Raw genomic sequence first — 19,226 nt, forward strand, 5'->3', positions numbered from 1 at the left:
GGGACAGGGACGGGACAGGGACGGGACAGGGACGGGACGGGACAGGGACGGGACAGGGACGGGACAGGGACGGGACAGGGACGGGACAGGGACGGCACGGCACGGCACGGCACGGCGCGGCACGGCGCGGCGGAGTCGGTGCTTTCTCCTCTCCTCAGTCCGATGCCCGGAGCCGCTGCGGCCCCTGGCCCGGGCCACCGGCAGCCCCGCCTCCATCCTCGGCGGGGCGGCTCCTCCGGGCCGGCTCCGGGCCGGCGCGGGGCCGCTCAGGCCGTTCCTTCCGCCGCGGGCGGTGCCAGGGTCCTAGGGGGAGGTACCGCCGTAAGCGCTACCCGGGCCGCCGAGGCCAAGCGGGCCTGGGACGGCCACCCGCCCCGACAGCCAGTCCTCGGTCCACCGGCGCACATACGCACCCAGGGCTTGGCGTCGGCATCGGGTCGTGGTGGGGTTCCTGGGGGGCGACGAGGGCCGCGGGGCTCCGGCGCTTCACCAGCTGCGACAGCTCGGCGTGGATCACCTGCAGGCGGCAGGGCTGCTGCGGCGTGCTGGGCTGCGGCGGGTTTCCCCCGACGGTCCCGGTGCGCCCCGAGCCAGGCTCCGACGGGACCCCCGGCGCCCCCGCAACCCGGCCGGCCGGACCTTGTTGGCCGGGTCCAGCTCCAGGGCTCTCCTCAGGACGGCTGTGGCCTCCGCATCCCGGCCCTGCTGTGCCAGCAGCTGCGGGGAGAGGAGCGGGCGGTAGCGGGCGGCCGGGCCGGGAGGCGGCGGGGGACGGCGCGGAGCCCACCTGCCCCCGCCGGAGCAGCGCCCGGCCGTTGTCCGGGCTGATGCTCAGAGCCGCCTCGCAGGCCGCCAGCGCTTCGTCCGGCCGCTGCAGCTTCAGCTCGGCGGCCGCGCAGTTGTTGAAGCACTTGACCCGCTGCTCCCGCAGCTCCTCTTCCTCCTCCGGCCCGGGGGGAGCTGCGGGGGCGCACAGCCTCAGCGCCCTGGCCTCGCAGCCCCGGCCCGCCCCCCGCCCCGTCTCACCAGCGACGGGCCCGTCCAGGGCGCGCAGGGCCAGGCGGTAGGAGCGCAGCGCCGCCATGAAGTCGCCCCGTGTGAAGTGGAAGTTGCCCCGCTCCCTCCGCTGCGAGCCCAGGCGCAGGCGGGTGGCGGGCGGCAGCGTCTGCTTGTCGGGGTCGTCCCGCACCTCCAGCAGCGTCACCTCGAACAGCAGCGGCGCCTCGGGCGGCACGTCGGGCTCCCTGCGGGCACAGCGCGGGCTGCGCCTGCCCCCCCGGTCCCCTGTGCCCCCCCATCCGCTGACTCCCTGGTCCCCCTGCACCTGCCCGTCAGGTGACCCTGTCCCCAGTCTCCTGTCTCCCCCGGCCCCCTGCCTCCCCGGGTCCCCCTGTACCTGCCCGTCAGGTGCCCCTGCCTCCCAGGCCCCCTGCTCGCCCGCCCTACCTGCCCGAGCGGCCGTAACCATATGGAAAAGCGGCAAGGAAGAAGGAGACCTCCCCGGGCTGCATGGTGGGGACGCCCAGCTCCAGGGCCTGTGGACGCGGGCACGACGGGGCTGGCCGGGCGCGGTACCGGGCAGCGTTCAGCCCGCCCCGCGTCCTGGCCGGGGCTGACCTGCACGACGTCGCCATGGCCCGGCACGAAGGTGAGCCGCGGGTCCCGCTCCACCAGCCCGCCGTCCTCCAGGGCGCCCAGCACCTTCACTGACACCTCCTGGCCCGGCCCCGGCTGTGGCCCGCCCTGACCGTCTCGCACCACGCGCTTCCGCAGCAGCCGGTCCTCTGCAGGCGAGGGCGGCCCTGAGACCCGCCTCGGGAGCCCCCCGAGGCCCGGCACCCCCGGCCCGGCACCCCCGGGGCCGCCCGCGGACGCTCACCTGTCAGATCGCTCCAACCGTCGGCCGTGAAGAGCGGCCCGAAGCCGCCAGGGCCCGGGGCCGCCAGCGCCTCCAGCCGCCGGTAGAAGGGCCGCTCCTCCTCGTGCACCGACGGCAGCGCGATGGCGGCGTGGGGCAGGTGGAACCGCACCCGCCTGCCCCGGCCGGGCTCCCGCGGCCGCCGTCCGGTCCCCGCCTCCCTCTCCGGGGAGCCGCCGGGCGAGGATCCCGGCATGGCCCGCCGCTACCGGGAGTCCTCGGTGCGGCCCCCCCGGGGTTCGACGGCGGGGGCCCACGGCCTTCAGCCCGCACAGGGCGCGTCGCCGCCGGCCCCGCCGCACCGCGACTGCCCAGGGCGGCCGCCGAGCGCATCCCGTCGCGCCGTTACCTAACGCCGGGAAGCAGCTCAGCGGATTAGCCGGGGCCGCCGGCAAAAATAGCCGGCTCAGGCTGAGCCCCGCCGCGGGGCTCCCGCCGCCGCCCCCCCGGGACCGGCCGCCCGGCCCCGCCCGCCGTGGCCTCGCACTCGGGACTATGCCACGGCCGCGGGCGTTGCTTTGTGGGCGGCTCCGGTACCGGGGCTGCGGGCCGGGCCCCTGGCTGAGCCTCCTGCATGTGTGGCTCTCGGCAGCGGCGGCACGGGTGCTGCACGGCTGCGGGCGGCGGCAGGTGGGACTGGGCCGGGTGGGGGGCGTTGGGGGGAACTGGGCATGGGTGGGACTCATTGGTGCCTGCTGTTGTTGCAGGGGGCGTCGGGGCACGTGATTGCCTTTCGGGGCAGCCAGGGGGTGAGCGGGGGGACCGGGGAACCCAGGGCAGCTGGGGGGTGAGGGGGCAGCAGGGGACCGGGGGGACCAGAGAACCCAGGGTGGCTGGGGGCTGGGTGGATCGGGGGCAAACTGGGGAGCCCAGGGCTGCTGGGGCATGGCAGGTCATGATGAGGGAGTGGAGGGATGAGGGAAGGGTGAAGGAACCAGGGAGGCCGGGTATGGGGGGGCATCAGGGTGGGTCGAGGTCCCACCGGTGGGCACAGGGGCCAGTGTGATGGGGTGGATCCGCCGTGCCCCGGGGGATAGGGGTCTCGAGGGAGCCCCAGCCCTGATGGCCTGTCCCACTGGCAGTACCTGATGGTACTGGGAGGCCCTGCGACCCCCCCACGGCTCTTCACCTTCTCCCTCTCCTGCTGCAGCCGGAATGAACGAGGGGCCAGCTTTGAGTGCATGCGGCTGTCCATGCCCCAGTAAGCCCACCAGACCCTGGTGGTCTGGTTGCCAGCCCTCCCATCTGTCCATGCTCAGGGCTGTGCTGGTGGCACAGCCTCGGGGTCAGCCCCAGCCCTGCTGCCACTGGTGAGACAGGCAGGAGTGCTGCTCTGGAGCACCAGTTCCCACCAGCTGGGTCTGCTCCCACTCTCCTCATGGTTCCCAGTGGCCCTGGCCAAGCAGCCTGGTGCTTTTTGCATCTAAAAGTCCCCACCGCCCTCCCTGAGCTCACAGCATCCCGAGCTCACAGCATCCTGAGCTCCCGGTACCCATAGCGGCATCCCAAGTGTCAGGGCAATGGCCTCTGTGTGGACTGGGATTTTGGAGACAGTCTGGGGACAGGCTCCCTCCACCCTGGCTTTCCTTGGATGCCCACCTTGCAGGGCCATCTCCAGGCATTGCGCAGGGCTGGGCGGAGCAGGCTGGGCTTGGCTGGCAGGCGGTGGTGTCTTCTCCCAGACTAGGTCAGGGCTGGCTGGGCGGCCTGGGCAGCATCCAGGCAAAAATCATGGTCTGTGCCTGGGAGAGCAGCTGCCCACTGCTGCAGGAGCCTGCATCCCTGGCGAAGGAGCCCCGCAGCAGAGCAGTTGTTGAGCTCAATCCTGCTGTGCTTGGCTATGGTTAGTGGGGTGCCGTGGGTGCTGGTGGCCCAAATGACAGTGTGGGCTGAGCCTCCGCTGCCTGCCAGGCTGGGGTTTTGATGGCTGTGGGGGACCCTGCTCGCCCCTTGGGACCATGGTTCTGCCTCCTCTGGGACCAGCTGGTCCCCGGATGCAGCAGCAGCTGCTCTCGGCAGCTCTGCACATCTGGGGGTGTCAGGCTGCAGCAGCGAGGCAGCAGCAGCACTGGGAGAGCTGTGCAGTGTCCCTGTCCCTCAGCTGGGGGGGGGGGGGGGCTGCTGTGGAGGCACAGGGGCTCGGGGAGGGGGCGGTGTGCCAGGACTGATGGGGGAGGAAAGCAGGACCTGGTGTGATTCTCCTCTGGGGCTGACCCCACTCTGTCCCGATGTGTCTGCAAGCAAAGGTGTCACAGCTCCCGAGAAGGCCAGCGTGACCAGCCTGCTGAGGAAGGGCTCTGCCTGCCATGTCCCCAAGAGCAGGAACCACAGGCCTGCAAGAGCCAGCCCCAGGGTGTCCCTTCAAAGCCTGGCTCAGCCCCATGCCCGGCAGCCCCGTTGCAAGCAGGAGCACGTGCAGCATCTGGAAGGGATGATGGCGGGCAGGCCATGGCCACCCAAGGAGGGCAGGATGCCAGCTGCGGTCCTGCGCAGGTACCGGGGTGCTGCACCATGCCCACCCAGCCGCGCACCCCCCAGGGCACAGGGCTGGATGCCACTGGCTCCTGCTGCCGCCTGGAGGGGACCCTGCCAGGCCGGGTGTGGGAGGACTGGCCACGGAGCACGGCCCAGGAGCGGTGGCACAATGCCCTGCAGCAGCACAGGTAGGGCCCTGGGGCAAGCAGCAATGAGAGCAGTGGGGTCTGGGGGGGCTCGGTTGCTGCGGGCATCTGGCCGTGGGCACGATGCATCTACTGCCAGGTACTCAGCACTCTTTGGGCAAGGCTGGAGCCACCCCTCTGCTGCCCAGGCACTTGGTGTTTGGAGATACTTTCCCCAGCCTTGGTCTTTGGTTTCTGCTGTCTCTCGTGCCCCAGGAGCCAGGACCACAGTCCCTTGGCCCCATCCTTCCTGGTGCCTCCGCCCCAGCCTCCAGAGCATGGCTCCCCTCAGGCCACCAGCAAAAACCTTCAGGGGGTGGTAAGTGCTTTTGGGCTTTGGCAGCAGAAATCCCCCAGGGTGCGGGGGTGTGGGGAGAGCCTCATTCAAGGCATCAGGATTATTCTTCTCTGTGCCCCCTTCCCAGAAAAGGCCCCCTTGCCCCCCAGCCCAACCACCCCAGGGCTTGGGACTCAGCCCCTGCCTTGTGCCCCAGCGGTGCACAGCCCCAGCTGTGACCCCCCCAGTATAGCCCAAAGGACAGGGCACGCCTGAGCGCTGCCACAGTGCGAGGGATGCGGCAGCCCTGGTCCGCACAGGCTGAAGCTGGCAGGGGACCCGGGTCCTGGGCAGGAGCCTGGGACAGGCCTGCGGCAGAGCAAGTTTGTCTTTCAGAAGCGCCTGGCACTGCTGGATTTCTCAGAGCTGAGAGCCAACAAGAAGCCCTGGACCCCAGTGTCCAGCCCTGGCCTTCAAGAGTGGCACTGGAGCTGCCCACAGACACTTGGCACACAGCAGCCGGGAACGTGGGGCCAGCAGCAAGGTGGGCTTCTGCCCCCCAGCAGCCGTGCCGGGGAGCTGGAGAGCCGCAGGACGAGGAGGCACGCAGTGACTGGGGAGAGGGTGCCCCATGCCCGGAGCAGCACCACGCTGCTCCTAAAGGTGAGGGGCTGCCTGGGGGTGCAGGCAGCCAGGGACACAGCCCCACCAGCTCATGCAGCAGAGGCTGGGTCAGACCCCCGGGTGCCCTAGGAGGAGGTGGGAGGCCCAAACCAGGGCTGCTGGCAAGCAGGGAGGCTTTGGCCAGGAGGCCGAGGCAAACATGGGGACAGTGCAAGCCTGGGTGAACCGCCCAGCCTCACAGCCTGCGGCCATCTCTGCCGCAGCTGCATCCCCTGGGATCTCCCTGGTGGGCCAGGGGCTCTACACCCACCAGAGCCGTGCAGCTGCAAGCTTGGCTTTGTAGAGGGGCCTTCCAGTGAGCCCAGGCGTGGGACAGGTCCTGGCCGAGGTGGAGGAGAGATGCTCCAGAGCACGTTAATCCTCATCATCTTCTGCTCCTTGCCAGACACCAGGTCCCAGGCTGGCAGCTCCACCTTAGCAGAGATCCTGGATTACTTATGGTAAGAACACTTGGCACCAGCTGCCACGGGGCTCCCTGTTGCTTAGTGTAATTTGGCCCAGCTCCACAGCATCAGGCGGGCTGAGGCGAGCTACCTGCCTCCCCTCCAGTGGCGGCAGCAGCAGGGCAGGGGGCTCAGTTCTGCTGCAGGGGTCCTGGAGGCCCAGGGAGAACAAGTATCTCCTGGTCACGGCAGGAAATACTGTACCGTCTGCTCAGTGGAGCAGCGCAGTGCTTACAAGGCAGCGTTCAGCGCCGACTACGCGGAGTACCGCCATCTGCGTGCTCGCGTCGGTAACGTGAGCCAGAAATTCATTCAGCTGGGAGCCAAAATGAAGATGTTGAAACAAGGAATGGAGGAACGCAAGGCAAGCGGGAGACCTGGGGCAGGACGGCACAATGCAGCCACGCGGTGGTTCTGCTCACCTACTTCTCTTGGGTTTCAGGCACTTGAAGCTACAATTGTGCATGAGCACAGCCACTTCAAGAAGGTGAGGCTGGATGCAGGGTAGGGGCTGGGTTCCCTCCCAGAGGTGATCTGTATTTTAATTTTTTTCTCCTCCAGACTTATCCTAGCTACCACCAGGAGAAGAATCGCTGCGAATACGTCCATCAGAAGCTGTCTCACATCAAAAGCCTGATTCTACAGTTTGAAGGAAGCGGGAGCTCCTAGGCAAACTGCTGCTGCAAGTCTTTTTTCTTTGCTCACCAGGACAGGTCCCTGAAGTGGTGGAAGAAGCAGTTCCCTGAGGGTACATTAGATTAAGGATGAGGTTTGGGAGTGCCCTGCTGCCATCAGTGCTTTCTCCAGTGCCCAGGTGCGTGGCTAATGCATGGGACAGCTGCCAGGCTGCTCCAGCTGCCTGCTGCCCTGCATAGCCTGGGGCCAGCTGGTCTCCAGCTCCCTGCTGGAGTGCTGCAGTGGAGAGGCAGAGCTGGGCATTCAGAGATCCTTTGCTGAGGATGTGCCAACCCGCACAGATGTGTTTCTTAAACCTTTGGGTGGCAGCTGCCCTCTCACAGGGTTGGGCCAGCTTTCCATGCAGGTCTCTTGCTGAAAGCAAGGCCCGTGTCAATCACGCTTGCTGAGTTAACCCGAGTCCTTGCTCAGATACCTGTTTCTCCTCACCTAAAGCATCATTAGCTTCAGCTTAATTGCAGCACACGGTAAGGGACACCTGAGCAGCCACCAGCATAAGGCCCTTTCCCATGTCCTTTGTCCCTCTTGCCAGAAAGCTTCACCAAGCCCGTGCTTACTTCAACCCTGCTGGTCCAGGCACTGATGCTTACTAAGGGAGGGCTCTGGGCCAAACACGATGAAGAACTGAACTCGTGCTTAATAGCACACAGCTTCCAGCAGGTCTGAAGTCACAGGTGAGGGAGCAAAGCAAGGATCAGAAAAGTTTCCCCTGTCTCTCCCTTGCCTGCCCAACAGAAGCTAGTACCCTGTCTATTAAGGAAGCAGTGCTCCAGTTTGCTGATGCCTACCTTCTGTAAAACCAGTCAGAAGCAGAGCTTACCCCGTTCCTTGCACTAGTGTCTTGAGGTCTGCAGGGGTGCTGCCAGCCCAAGGTACAGGGACCACTTGATGTCACACACCCCCCCCCCTTCCCCAAGGTGCCTTGACGTCTGTTCTGCAACACAGCACATGCTAGCCAGCAGCGGAGTACGGAAGGTAGATACGGGTTAAGATGTCGATGCAGCCCAGGAGGAAATTCTTGTACTGCATAGCTGCTGTAGGCAGAGAACCATGTGCTGAGCATTGTATGATCTACTGTACCTGGAGAATTCCAGCAATAAATAATTGGTACATAGCCTTTGGAGCTGTGGGGGAGGAATCCACAGAGAAAGCAAGCACTGGCTCTTACCATGGTAACTGCTGCAATACAGCAGTGTCTTGTGAGCCTGCTGATCCTCGCTTCAGCACACATGCAACCCGAGGAGTTCAGAACGCCAGGGCAACAGCCCAGCCCACTCCTGACCTTCCCAGTCAGCACATTCTGGGCCAAAGGAAGTTAGGACTGCCTTTACCCAGAGATGGTCAGCCACAGCCCACACCACCTGACCCCAGCACAGGATCCTATTCTTCTCCCTCCTGAATGGAAAGCCACAGCGACCAGCCTGCTTTCTACCAAGAGACAAGTAATGATCTTCCAGTTAACAAGCCTTAATTGTCCTAACCCCACACAAGCCACCGACAAGCCCAGTGGCTGTGAGAAACACCCTCAGCACTTGCCCTACCTGTGTTTGAGTACATAGCTGCTAGTGCTCCTCCCCTACACTTCTGCATCAGCTTAAAAGTTTATTTAATGCTGCTGCTTGTATGCTGTGAGCAAGCCCTATGCCAGCCTGCCCTCCATGCCTGCGCTTGTCTGGATCCAAGTGTCACATTAAGTACTACATGCATCTAAACTCGCTGACGCAGCATGCAGACAGCAAAAGGATCAGAGACCAGAGACTCTGAGCCCCAAATCTGTGTAAATGTAGCACCCGGAGCACAGCACATCGGGACAGGTGCTGCTACAATGTTCTGGAAGGACTCTTGTTAGCTGAGGAAGGAGAACAGGCTAAAGGCTGACCTTAATACTTAGAAACAGACTTCTAAGGGCTCGCCGAAGGAAACTAGACTCACAGTAGGAAGTCGCTGCCTATGAAGAGCGGGGTCCCAGTGTTAGGTTTGACAGGTCTCCATAGGACAGGGACACTTGGTCTTAAGGGGGTCATTTTATTGTTTCACTTCTCCAAATGTACAAAAAAAATTAGAAAATAACCCTACCCCCCACCCCCTCCCAAACCACAAAACAAACCAGTCTGGGGAGCCCCACAACAGTGCAGCTAAGAGACGGCAGGAAATTAAACAGAACTAGATACAGCAGCTGGGTCCCCTCGGCCCACATGGTCACTGGCTCTCCACAACCCAGAACTGGCCCCAGTCTGCCCAGTGCTTCCCCGATTCACACAGAGCTCATCCTGACCAAGATGGCAAGTGGGTACTTTACAAATCCTCCTTCGCCTTTTTCTTGGATTTCTTGGTTTTATCTTCCTCCTGCAGCACGGGAGTGTTGGTTGCCTCCCGCTTCAAGTAGCTAATGAAGTCACTCACTTCTCTGCCACCCTGCAGAAAGGACAAGACAGTAAGGCAGTGCCTGTGCTCCCCGTGGGCTTCCCCTTTACTAGAGGGGCAGTTCAGGTGCCAGGCAGGAGACCAACGTGATGGCAAGCCAAGCTCTCCCCGTGGGTCTGCAGCGTGCAGCAGCACGTTCCCAGCAGGTACCACTGGGTATGTTCCCAGGGTAACAGGACAGACCGCCAACTGCAACTCCAGAGAGGACTGGCATTGTTTGGACAGCTGGATGCTGCTTCACTTCTTTACAAAGCAGCAAAATACTCACCTCATACTTCTTTGGACTCTGCTTCTTGCCAGCTGGAGCAAAATAGATGGTGGGGAAGCTGGGGAAAGAGAAGAGGCATGTAAGCTCCTATGCGCTCTGTTTTCTTTCAGACCAGCCCTCACTGAAGGGACCTGCACCCTGCATTCCCCTGGTTTAACACACCAACAGCTTCAGCAACTCTGATGCCAGCAAGTGTGGCCTCTGAAAGCCTGGCCATGTCCAAAGAGTTGGATGAGCCCAAGAATGTCCAAGTTGTCTAGCTAAACTGTTTTCGGAAAAGTGAGCTGTTTTTACACTGCCAAGAACAGAATCACAGCAAATTCAAAAGCAGCAAGACAGGCCTCCGGGCACAGCCAGGGCACTGGAATCCCAGAGAAACAAGGCAGCTGGATATCCTTTGTTTTCACTCTTGATTTCTTCACACTAAGCAAATGCCTGGTGATCGCATGCCAATCGCTCCCACCCATCCTCCCTGCGAGACTCTCAGCAATTCTGCTGTGGTTGCTGGCCGGAGACACAAATGTGAACTCATACGGTGACACAATGGTATAACAATGGTAACACCTACCCTCGGACTTCATACGGAGAAGGCACATCATTGGCTGTAGCATCCATTTTGGCAATGATGATATTGGGGTCTTTACTGAGCTGTTGTTGGTAGAAAGAGCTTATTAGTACCCAATCCATAGCAGTTAACACAGGAACTCACCAATCAACATCATCCAAGATAGCAATGTCAGAGGACAGGGCACACAGTATGCTAAAAGGTGAGCAAATTTCTTCTAAGCAGTTTATTACTTCTGCCTCAGCAGGGGCACAGGGAACAAAGTCCCTCCTCAGCCAGCTGCATGGAGCCCACATCTCCCAGTGGTACCTGCTGAATTGGTCTGGTACAAGTTCTGGAGAATGCTTACCCCAGAGCAACTGCTTACCCTCCATCTTAGAAAGTGAGCTGTGAGGATATGCAGGAAGGAGGGGTGCCTGATGGCCAAACAGCAAAAGGCTGGTCAGATCTGGGGGAACAGGTTTACTTCACTTGCGTGCAGGGCAGTGTTATCCTTCACACAGAGGGAAAAGACCCAAGAAGGAACTTTGGTAGCTGAGGCCAGTTGCTGAATCAGGGAATATTTATGTGCCACAACAATGGGCACAGGTTAAACCTACTGGTGTGGTTACTACCGCACTCCAGATCTTGCTAACCTACTTCTACATTCGCAGGAGATGCTAGAACTCATAGTCCTCAGGAAGGCGCAATTATGCCCTGTTATCATAAAGGCTAGACAGACAGAACCCGAACAATTTTTTAGTGCTGCAAAATTCTAGTTTGTGATTCCAATAATGTCCCAGACTTACCTTCTCCCCCAATTCTTTGTATTTGGGCTCCAGATTCTTGCAATGGCCACACCAGGGCGCATAAAACTCTATCAGGACATCTTTGTCTTCTGCATTAACAATTTCATCGAAGTTCTCAGCAACCACCACCTGATAACATTTGATCACACAAATCAAGGTTTTTTTTAAAGTCAAGAGTGAGACTGTAACATGACGTGCTCCACATACTCTGCCCAAGAAAGCCTGGCCCTCCCACAGCAAGTCACACTGCACCTACACAGCAAGCAGCACAATCATCAGACACGCAACTCTTCACCAAGCCCTAACACCCCCAACTTGCAGGTAAAAACCCATCACAAGGTACCAGCACTACCTGCAAATGAGGTTTGCTTCTGGTATCCTTGCAGGAAGAGGACAAAATAATTTCTTTTTAATCCCAGCAGGTTCCAGGCTGAGGAATCAGTCTAGCAAGACCGGCTGAGGCTATCCCCATCCACACAAAACCACACAGCAAGTTCCACTCCCTTATAAGGCCCTCATCATAACGCCAGGCCATGCAACACAGGGCAGAATTTACTATGAGGGGTGGGGCAGGAGTTATACCACCCCTCTGCAGTGATGAGAGACACATAACTCCTTAGAAATAGCACAGTCACGACCAACTTGAAGGCTGTGCCATGAGAGAGCACAAGCCAAGACAGCAGGCCTGTGCATAATCCCTGTAAATCTGGATGATCCTGCACTTGTTAGCACATCACCAGCACGCTCAAGCAGCAGCTACTGTGCCAAGATAACAAAATAGAATCAAAACTGCAAGTTGCATTTCTCCCTTGGCTCAGAAAACTGCAGTATAACAAGGAAGTGAATTCTTCCATCTATCACAGCAGAGGCTTCTCAAGATGCCACAACACAGTGTGTGCAGCATGGGATATTGGCATATGTCTAAAAGCTGCTGCTGAACAGCATTTCTACATCTACTGATAGGAGCTGCTGCTACACTTGATGTGGTGCTCACCTTCACAGGGCCATCATTGCTTTCAGGGACAGGCTCCGATTTCAGATACTTTTTCAAGTTTCCATCAAAGTAATCTTGCAGGAATCTCTCCAGAGCCTTTCCGTCACGGCTGAAAGTGGAAGTGACATTTTACAGCCATCACCACACATACAGGATGAGAGGGGAAAACTTTCAAGGCTTATTTAAGCTCCTTCCACCCACAGAACAGATGCCACCTGTATGTCTGAGAGCACCAGTCTGGGGCTGGTTTAGAAGACCCCAGAACAAGTGCAAAGATGCTCTTAGGAGAGTTGACAGGAGGCTGGATGCACATCCCATTCAAAGTTTTAGGCCTTCCAGCACCCTTACGTTTCTTCTTTCAAGAAGAAAGGTACAACTATTTCCTCTACCCTTTAATGCATCTTAGCTCCTAACCAGACACTTAAGTATCTTGAATTAAATTCTCTAACTCTGTATAATAGGAGGGGTTGTAAGCTCTCTAGAGGGCAGGAAAACACATCGAGTAGGAGCCATTCTGACCCAGCAATTTTGTCCAGCTGGAATATCCAGCTTTCCTGTTTCCTCCAAGCTAATGACGTTGGTCTGAAGGTCTCCGACCAGATCATAAGCCTAGCAAGTGCGAGGCAACACCGCTAAGTTCAAAAACTTACGAGAATTCTTCCTGCATGACATATTTATCTCCTTTAGCAGTTCTGATGGCAACAACTGGAGCCTCACCCACGCTGCTCTCTAGACCAAACTCTGAAAGCTCATGGCCAAAGGTTTTCCGACTAGCAACAGCAAAAGACAGTTTGTGCCCAGCATCTAAGAACTTCTTTGCAATCATCATAACTCTGAGGGGGGAAAAACAAACACAAACAAAACCCATAAAACACAAAGCATTATTCCTTGGAACATTTTCTGACATAACATCCTTCAACTGCACCCTGGACAATCAACGGTGTGATGTGTTTGCATAGGCTAGTCCTACAGAAATGGTGTTAAAGAGGAGTAAGCTTGTGTCTACTGTGAATGAAGCCTATGCAAATGTTGTCTGCTTTCATCCTCTACCCCTGTCAGCGTGACCACCAGGGTCTCAGGCACTGGGGAATACAAAGGATGGAATCCCACACAACACCAGTAAGTATGTTTGTCTTTAAGGTCTAAGGACTAGGGATCTGTGGGAGAGGAGGATAGAGAATGTCTGAAGAGAGATGTATGAGAGGAGGATGGGGAATGTCTGATCTGGCAGGAGATTAACAGCTGGGTATTGTGAAGTAGAATAAGGAAGATACACATGGTTATCTAGTAGCAAATAGGTGTCTGCATGCTTGTAGTGATATGTAACTATGTAACTGCATGAATGGTTTCTGCCCTGAGCCTGGTGGTACATACAGCTGGAATTTGTATCCCGGCTAAGAGATAGAAATAAGAGCTTCTCTGTACAATAAAGTGTCTCTGGTTGCACCACAACCAGAGTCCGTGCCTTCATACATCACAGGGATCCAAGACTAAGCAGGTGGGGTTTCAAAGGATACGCGTATTGCATGCTTTGGGCTCTGCAGGCAGCAGCCACCCCAACAGTTCCAATTAGAAACTCAGCTGGAAGCTTTCTGGGAGAGAATTCATGTATGAACAACAGGAGAAACTCTGTCAAGTGAGCTATGGAACAGCAACAAGGAAGGGAACAAATGAGACAGGTTGATTAACCCCACCGCTGCATACCTGTTGCGCCAATAGTTGGAACCCTTTGCATTCTTCTCATAGTCCACATCATAGTATGCCACCAACAAGTCCTTACCCTGGATCAAGTCTTTGTTGTCTTCAGTCATGTGTGGGCAGATGCCAAAGCTATCAGCAACACAGATGTTAGCAACTTCAGTTAGAATGCCCAGAACCCATCACCTCCCAGGAATGCCCTTGATGCAGCACAACCTTGTAGCCCACCCAAGAACATTAAATTCCAGTAATAAGTAAGACGCGAGGAAGGTATCTTTGCTCATTCACATATCATGCTATTCTAAGTCAAATCTCCACCTCGAGCCACAACAGCAGGGGCCGTATCTGACCTAAACAAGACCAAAACTGGTATAACTTCAAGAAGTTCAGTTTTTAAACACAAGTGTGGTTGTTGGAATATGGAGAGTAAATGCCAACAGCCACGCCAGGATTTCTAGAAAGGAGGTCCCCAAAGGAGACAGCAGAGGCATGACAGCTCTTTTGCAGACTAAGCCAGGAAGTGACAGCAATGCCAGCTAGAGAAAAATTTCTTAGAGGGCCAAATCCAACTGGGGCTAGTCTATCAAGTTCTCTGGTGAGGAATCACTCACATGTTCTCCTGGATGAACTTCTTGATCTTTCCACTGGTGATTTTGTCTTCTGTGTACTTGATAGAGCTGTCCTCAAACTTATTGGTCAGGCGCGGAGGACGGAATAAGACTATACCCCTGTGGGGAAGCGGGTATTGTCAATTAGTTTAAGTATCTGTGGGCTTCCAGGGATGGCAGCTAGATGAGGCAAGAGCCCAATCTCCAGTGACTATCCCCATTCACTGTTCATAGCTTCAATGAAGACAGTCTAGTTCCTTGGCAGCACTACTACAGATCTACTTGTCAGACCCCTTTCCCTTATATGGACAGGCCATAATGAGAAACAAAAACCCCACCATAACGAGCAATGGCTAAACAAAATGCCTCTGTTGAGATACTTCCCACCCAGGGGCAGAGACTAACCCTCCAGAGCCTGCAAACATCTGTACCTTTTTATCTCAACCCAAAAGAGAAAAAAAAAAAAAGATATGCCACTGGCAGCTGGGGAAGAAACAAGAGCTTAAGCTATGTTCAGAACGTGAATCCAGTTAACAACTGGAATCCAAGAATTTTTCAGATAACACCAAGATTCCTTGTTATTGAGACAACTAACTTACTCTCCATCTTCCTCATACTTCTGCACCAATTGGTCCTCACTGGTGTGCGCAAAACGGTAGTTATCTCTTAGGTTGTTGGCAGCTTTCATGAATTCTGAATAAGCATCACCAGATGCATCTCCAAAGAAGCCTGCAGCAGAAAGACAGATAGTGATCCTAAACCAACTCAGCAGCAGTCACCATACAGTGCTCATCATTTAGCTCTACAACGCACTGAAAGATCACTTCTGAATCCAGTCCTGCAATGCACGTTCAGGCCTTCATCTCTGACAGCTTCTCTCCTGTTTTTATTGGAACCTTTCCATACTCCCTCCCTTCCACCAGCAGAATGTTACTCAAGAGTCTGCCCAGCTTAGTCATTCAGCCAAAAGGCAGCTGTCCTCTGAGTACAGAGATACCCTTTGTAACCACGTGGCACTAGTAGTGGTAACAACTGCCAATGGTACTTCATAAAAGTAAGTTCAGGAACACTGATCAATACTCATCCAGTTATGCTTGTAAGATGGCACCTGATCAGCACAAAGGAAAGCTGCTATCGCCACTCATAAACCATGGTCAAATCATATGATGTCGACCGCCCTACCTGTGTCACAAGACAACACCTGAATGTACTTTACAGCAATCAAAAGCTATCTGTGGTCAGCCAGCCAAAAGAGTAACAAACTTTAAAAAAATAGACACTATGGTGCCAGGAAGTTCAAGAGTCACAGGAAAGAAAATACCCCAACAAACAGAAGGGGAAAAGAAAAAAAGGTTGGAAGGAATCCCCAGAGGCCATTGAGTCCAAGCTCCTGCCCAAAGCAGAAGCAGCTTCAAAGTCAGATCAGGTTGCTCAGAGCATTGTCCAACCAGGTTTTGAAAAACCTCCCAGACTGAATGATTCAAAATCCCTCTGGGCACATGTTTCAGTGCTTTATCGTCCTCATTACGAAAAACTTTTCTGCTCATGTCCATCTGGAATCTTTCTTGCTACAGCCTGTGATGCTGCCTCTTATCCTTTCACAGCACATTCCCCAGGACATCTCCCAGAGTCAAGCATCTACCGATTTCCGCGCTGCACCGTATCTACTCACCCACTACTGAAGCATCTTTATCACCAATGAATTTCTCAAATTCAGCCACAGAATTGAGAGCCACTGAAGCAGGTCCCGCCTGTTTCTTGAGGTGACTGACAATCCCATCTTAAAAGAAAAGTTAAAGGATTAAAGTGATCTATACAAATTTCCACAAGACATTTTTCACACTTCCTAAAACAAAAATTGTTTCTGCAGAATCCATACACCTCTCCCATACAACAATATGATGTTAACCAAAGGAGAGGTACTACCAGCTTCACATGGGAACTTTCTAGCAATTTGCAGATACTACTCACCAAGGGTACTAGGGATTAATGTGGAAACCTTCACCTTTAAAGAAGGGTTTTAAGGGATAATAAACATTCAGGGCTCCACCAGCACAAAGAGTTCTGGAAAGAACAAAGCGGGGTGAGCGTGTAGGTGGGGACCTTCTTTGTATCCTTCAACACACGTAGCATCCCTGACACAATTCTATCATGCGTGGGCCTTCCTTCCAGCACCATTTCTGCAAGCCAGATGCTTGCTGATAAGCTCTTACCTGCTGTCCTGGGCCCATCATAGGTTCCTGCCTCTTCTCCATCTCGAAAGATCTTTAAGGTGGGGTATCCACTGACTCCATACTTATTACAGGTGTTTGAGTTTGCTGTACAGTCAACCTAAAGGAAGAGAAACATTGCTGCTCGGAAACCAAGCCATTCATATGCACAGAAAAAAGCAGCTTTGCCATTGCCCACATTATCACGTACAAAGCCCAGACGGTCTGAAAGCCCTCGTGTGTCTTTAACCAAGGCTAGATTCCTTTCACATGAAGTGCAAGGAGCTGCAAAGCATCTATAAGACCCACGTGCACAAGACCAAAAGCCAGGCCTAACACACTCGATCAAGGGGTTGGAAGGGGATCTATGCAGCCTACTGCGGGAGAGTCAAGACTGGGAAAGGAAGTAGCATGGGTGTAACCACAGGCCCAGCAAAATGTTTAGGGAGATACTGGAAAGATTACATAGTTGCGAGTTTGGTCAGACTAGGTGCAAAAAATAGAAAGGGTAGATTCTTGTAATCAATGACAGGCTTAATAGGAATCAGCTGTTCTCAGTACCTTATCATTCCTGAAGTTCCTACGACACCTGAAGAAAACAGGCCGACCTCAACAGACAGAGGCCACAGTGTCAAGAGTCCATGCGACTTCCCATAAAGGAAGAGGAAAACTCTGATTTGCAGCAACTACACAAGTTTTCCAGTGGAAGAGAAAGCTCTCAGACAGCAACCCTTGCTTTATAAGCCAAGGGACAGCACTGTGAAGTACAGCACAGGGCTAGTTCTCAGGCTCGCTTACACAGCTCAGAGGTGGCTTCTACCTCCCACTTTGGGTGAGCAGTCTTCCTTCTACGCACTCGCACACACCCATGATACACGCACACCACCCGAGTGGCAGCAGCCCTCGCAGGCTTCCCCTTCCAGAGCGTTCCCTCGTGTCTAAATCCTCAGAGAGACGAAGCCCCTCAGAGCTCTGGAGCCCCCCGAGCAGGCCCGACATGCACATGGGCAAGCGCTGTGGGCCGACTGCGACTGCAAAGCTTTTATCTGCTCAGAGCCTCGCCGCAGGCCGCCGTGCCAGCGCCGCCGTGGGCCCAGCCGCCGCCGCAGCCCTCACCTTCACCAGCGGCACGATCCCCTTCAGCCTGGTCGCTGCCGACTCGTACTCCGGCGCCAGCCGCTTGCAGTGCCCGCACCTGGGGGGGACCGGAGGGGGTTAGGCCGGCCCGCAGCGCCCCGGCCCTGCCCGCCATCCCCCGGCACGGCCCTGCCCGCCCGCCTGGCGCCCCGCAGGGCCCGGCTCCGCCGCTCCCACCCGCCCCCGGCGGCCCCTCACCAGGGCGCGAAGAACTCCACCAGCACCAGCCCCGGGCGCTCGGCCAGGCCGCTCTCGAAGTCAGCATCGCTGAGCTCCACCACGTCGGAGGCGCGGGCGGCGAAGGCGAGCAGCGGGAGCAGCAGCAGCGCGGCGGGCCGCGGCCGGGGCGCGGACATGGCTGGCGGGGCGGCGCGGCGCGGGGTTCTCTCCTCGGCGGCGGCGGCGGCTGAACGGGCGCCGGGGGCCGCAGGCCGGAAGTCCCACCCCCCCCAGCCGGATCTGCCGTGTGGCAGCTCTCCGTTGGGCGCCACGCCATGCGTCACGCCAGCTCCGGCCAATGAGCTGCCGGCAGGGGTGGGCGGGGCCACTTGCGGCGACCCCGCTGCTCCGTTCCCCGCCGCCCGGTTTGGCCACCGCTCGGGCCGCGGCGTGAGGTGAGGGGCGGCGGCAGCGGCTTCCGGGCCCCGTTGGGCCTCAGTAGGGCCTCGACCGCTCCCGGGACGGCACTGGTTCGCCCGTGCTGGGCCGCGCTGCACTCGGGGCTCGGCCACGTCCCTGAGCCACGGCGAAGAATTGCGCCCCCTCCCGTCGCCCGTCCCAGCGGCCAGCCCCGCGGCCCGCCGAGCGCAGGGCCTGCCCGCCGGGGCTGGGGGCCGGGAGCTCCTCGCTGCCGCAATGACTGCGGCTCCGCCAAGGATTTCACTCATTAAACCGCTCTGTGTTCGCTAGAAGCCCTGCTGTGGGCACCGTGCCTGCAAAGCGTGCTGGACGCCCCGCCGGGAGCCTCCTGCCCGCCGCCTCCAACTCCACGGGCACCGCCAGCCCAGAGCCCGCTCGCTGCTTGTCCCATTCCCCCCGCGCCCCGGGGCCGACAGGGAGCGCTGCCGTCCACTCCGGGACCGCCGCCGGTGCACCGCGGAGACCCAGGGTGGGAGCTGCTCCCGCAGTGCCCGCAGCCCCGCTGCCCCCGCCCCTGCCGGGTTACCGGCATCAATAATGCAAGAGCTCGGCACCGGCTGCGGCGGCGGGGGGGAGGGGGGCGTTCGGCGGTGGCCTCGGGTTACAGCCCCGAGCCGAGGCCTGCGGGAGTCAGTGCCGCCGCGCCTGAGCCCCGGCGGCAGGGGTGGCGTGAGCGGGCAGGGGCAGGGGCTGGGCAGGGTCAAGGTCAAGAGCAGGGGCAAGGTGAAGGGTAGGGGCTGGGAAGGGGCAAAGGCAGGGGTTGGGGCAGAGGCAAGGGCAGGGGCAAAGCTAGTTCCAGGCTAGTTGGGCAGCGCTGCGGCAGCTGCCCGTGCAGGCTGTGTGGGTCCATCTCTCCCTCGCTCCCACGGGCTGCAGGCCGCGGGGATGGCTGCTTCCCTTCCCAGCTTTGGGCTGCTGCTCCTGCTGCTGCTGTGGGACCCCAGCTCCGGTGAGTGAGCACACCCCTCTGGGACCACAGACCTCGGTGCGATGGAACCATGCTCGAGGGTCTGTCCTGCTCTCCCAGCCCCTGCCCCCGGTGCAGGTGTGGGGGCACGGCTCCCGGGGGTAAAGCCCCCGCCCCCAGGGTGTGGGCTGCCCCCTGCACAGCTCTGGCGATATGGGTGGTGGTCTGGGGTGGTCTGTGCCGGGAGCTGCAGGGGTCCCAAAGAGCAGGGGCTGCACGTCGGTGCACGCTGGCTGCCTGCGGTGGGGCG

At 58.0% G+C, this 19,226-nt stretch overlaps 3 protein-coding genes across 4 annotated transcripts; 1 reads left to right on the top strand and 2 right to left on the bottom strand.

Annotated features, from left to right (window-relative positions):
* Positions 1-83: 83 nt before the first annotated feature.
* Positions 84-2,252, bottom strand: LOC129785146 (peptidyl-prolyl cis-trans isomerase FKBP8-like). Its single transcript, XM_055814133.1, is given in 8 exon segments — positions 84-303; positions 414-517; positions 640-717; positions 788-960; positions 1,027-1,244; positions 1,447-1,556; positions 1,558-1,784; positions 1,880-2,252. Coding segments are annotated over 8 exon segments (1,182 nt in total). The 5' UTR covers positions 2,115-2,252; the 3' UTR covers positions 84-266.
* Positions 2,253-2,441: 189 nt separating this feature from the next.
* Positions 2,442-6,721, top strand: ELL3 (elongation factor for RNA polymerase II 3). Of its 2 annotated transcripts, XM_055814462.1 has the most exons (5): positions 2,442-2,548; positions 4,795-4,897; positions 5,252-5,518; positions 6,425-6,469; positions 6,544-6,721. In XM_055814462.1, exons 1-5 carry the CDS (start codon positions 2,493-2,495, stop codon positions 6,649-6,651), a joined length of 579 nt encoding a protein of 192 aa, XP_055670437.1. In that variant the 5' UTR covers positions 2,442-2,492; the 3' UTR covers positions 6,652-6,721. The 2 variants fall into 2 exon arrangements, with proteins under 2 accessions (XP_055670437.1, XP_055670445.1); XM_055814470.1 differs by lacking the exons at positions 6,425-6,469; positions 6,544-6,721 and adding an exon at positions 5,743-5,894.
* A 1,962-nt stretch (positions 6,722-8,683) lies between these two features.
* PDIA3 (protein disulfide isomerase family A member 3) lies at positions 8,684-17,814 on the bottom strand. Its single transcript, XM_055819743.1, has 13 exons — positions 17,569-17,814; positions 17,350-17,428; positions 16,237-16,354; positions 15,696-15,803; positions 14,623-14,752; positions 14,027-14,143; positions 13,422-13,547; positions 12,368-12,550; positions 11,718-11,826; positions 10,724-10,852; positions 9,939-10,018; positions 9,371-9,428; positions 8,684-9,093 (listed from the first exon to the last, which is right to left on the bottom strand). The coding sequence occupies exons 1-13, from the start codon at positions 17,724-17,726 to the stop codon at positions 8,974-8,976; spliced, it is 1,515 nt and encodes a 504-aa protein (XP_055675718.1). The 5' UTR covers positions 17,727-17,814; the 3' UTR covers positions 8,684-8,973.
* Between the last annotated feature and the right edge of the window lie 1,412 nt (positions 17,815-19,226).

Source organism: Falco peregrinus, chromosome 1 (genome assembly GCF_023634155.1).
Source record: "Falco peregrinus isolate bFalPer1 chromosome 1, bFalPer1.pri, whole genome shotgun sequence".
NCBI classification, from domain to species: Eukaryota; Metazoa; Chordata; class Aves; order Falconiformes; family Falconidae; genus Falco; species Falco peregrinus.

Bases quoted from the DNA above. Each gene is read 5' to 3' on its own strand.
- ELL3 (XM_055814462.1), top strand. From the start codon at position 2,493: ATGTGTGGCTCTCGGCAGCGGCGGCACGGGTGCTGCACGGCTGCGGGC. The intron at 2,549-4,794 runs GTGGGACTGGGC...CTCGTGCCCCAG, and splicing joins ACGGCTGCGGGCGGCGGCAG to GAGCCAGGACCACAGTCCCT. The intron at 6,470-6,543 runs GTGAGGCTGGAT...TTTCTCCTCCAG, and splicing joins AGCACAGCCACTTCAAGAAG to ACTTATCCTAGCTACCACCA.
- PDIA3 (XM_055819743.1), bottom strand. From the start codon at position 17,726: ATGTCCGCGCCCCGGCCGCGGCCCGCCGCGCTGCTGCTGCTCCCGCTG. The intron at 16,355-17,349 runs GTGAGGGCTGCG...CTCTTCCTTTAG, and splicing joins GGATCGTGCCGCTGGTGAAG to GTTGACTGTACAGCAAACTC. The intron at 14,144-14,622 runs GTAAGTTAGTTG...GCTTCCCCACAG, and splicing joins AAGTATGAGGAAGATGGAGA to GGGTATAGTCTTATTCCGTC.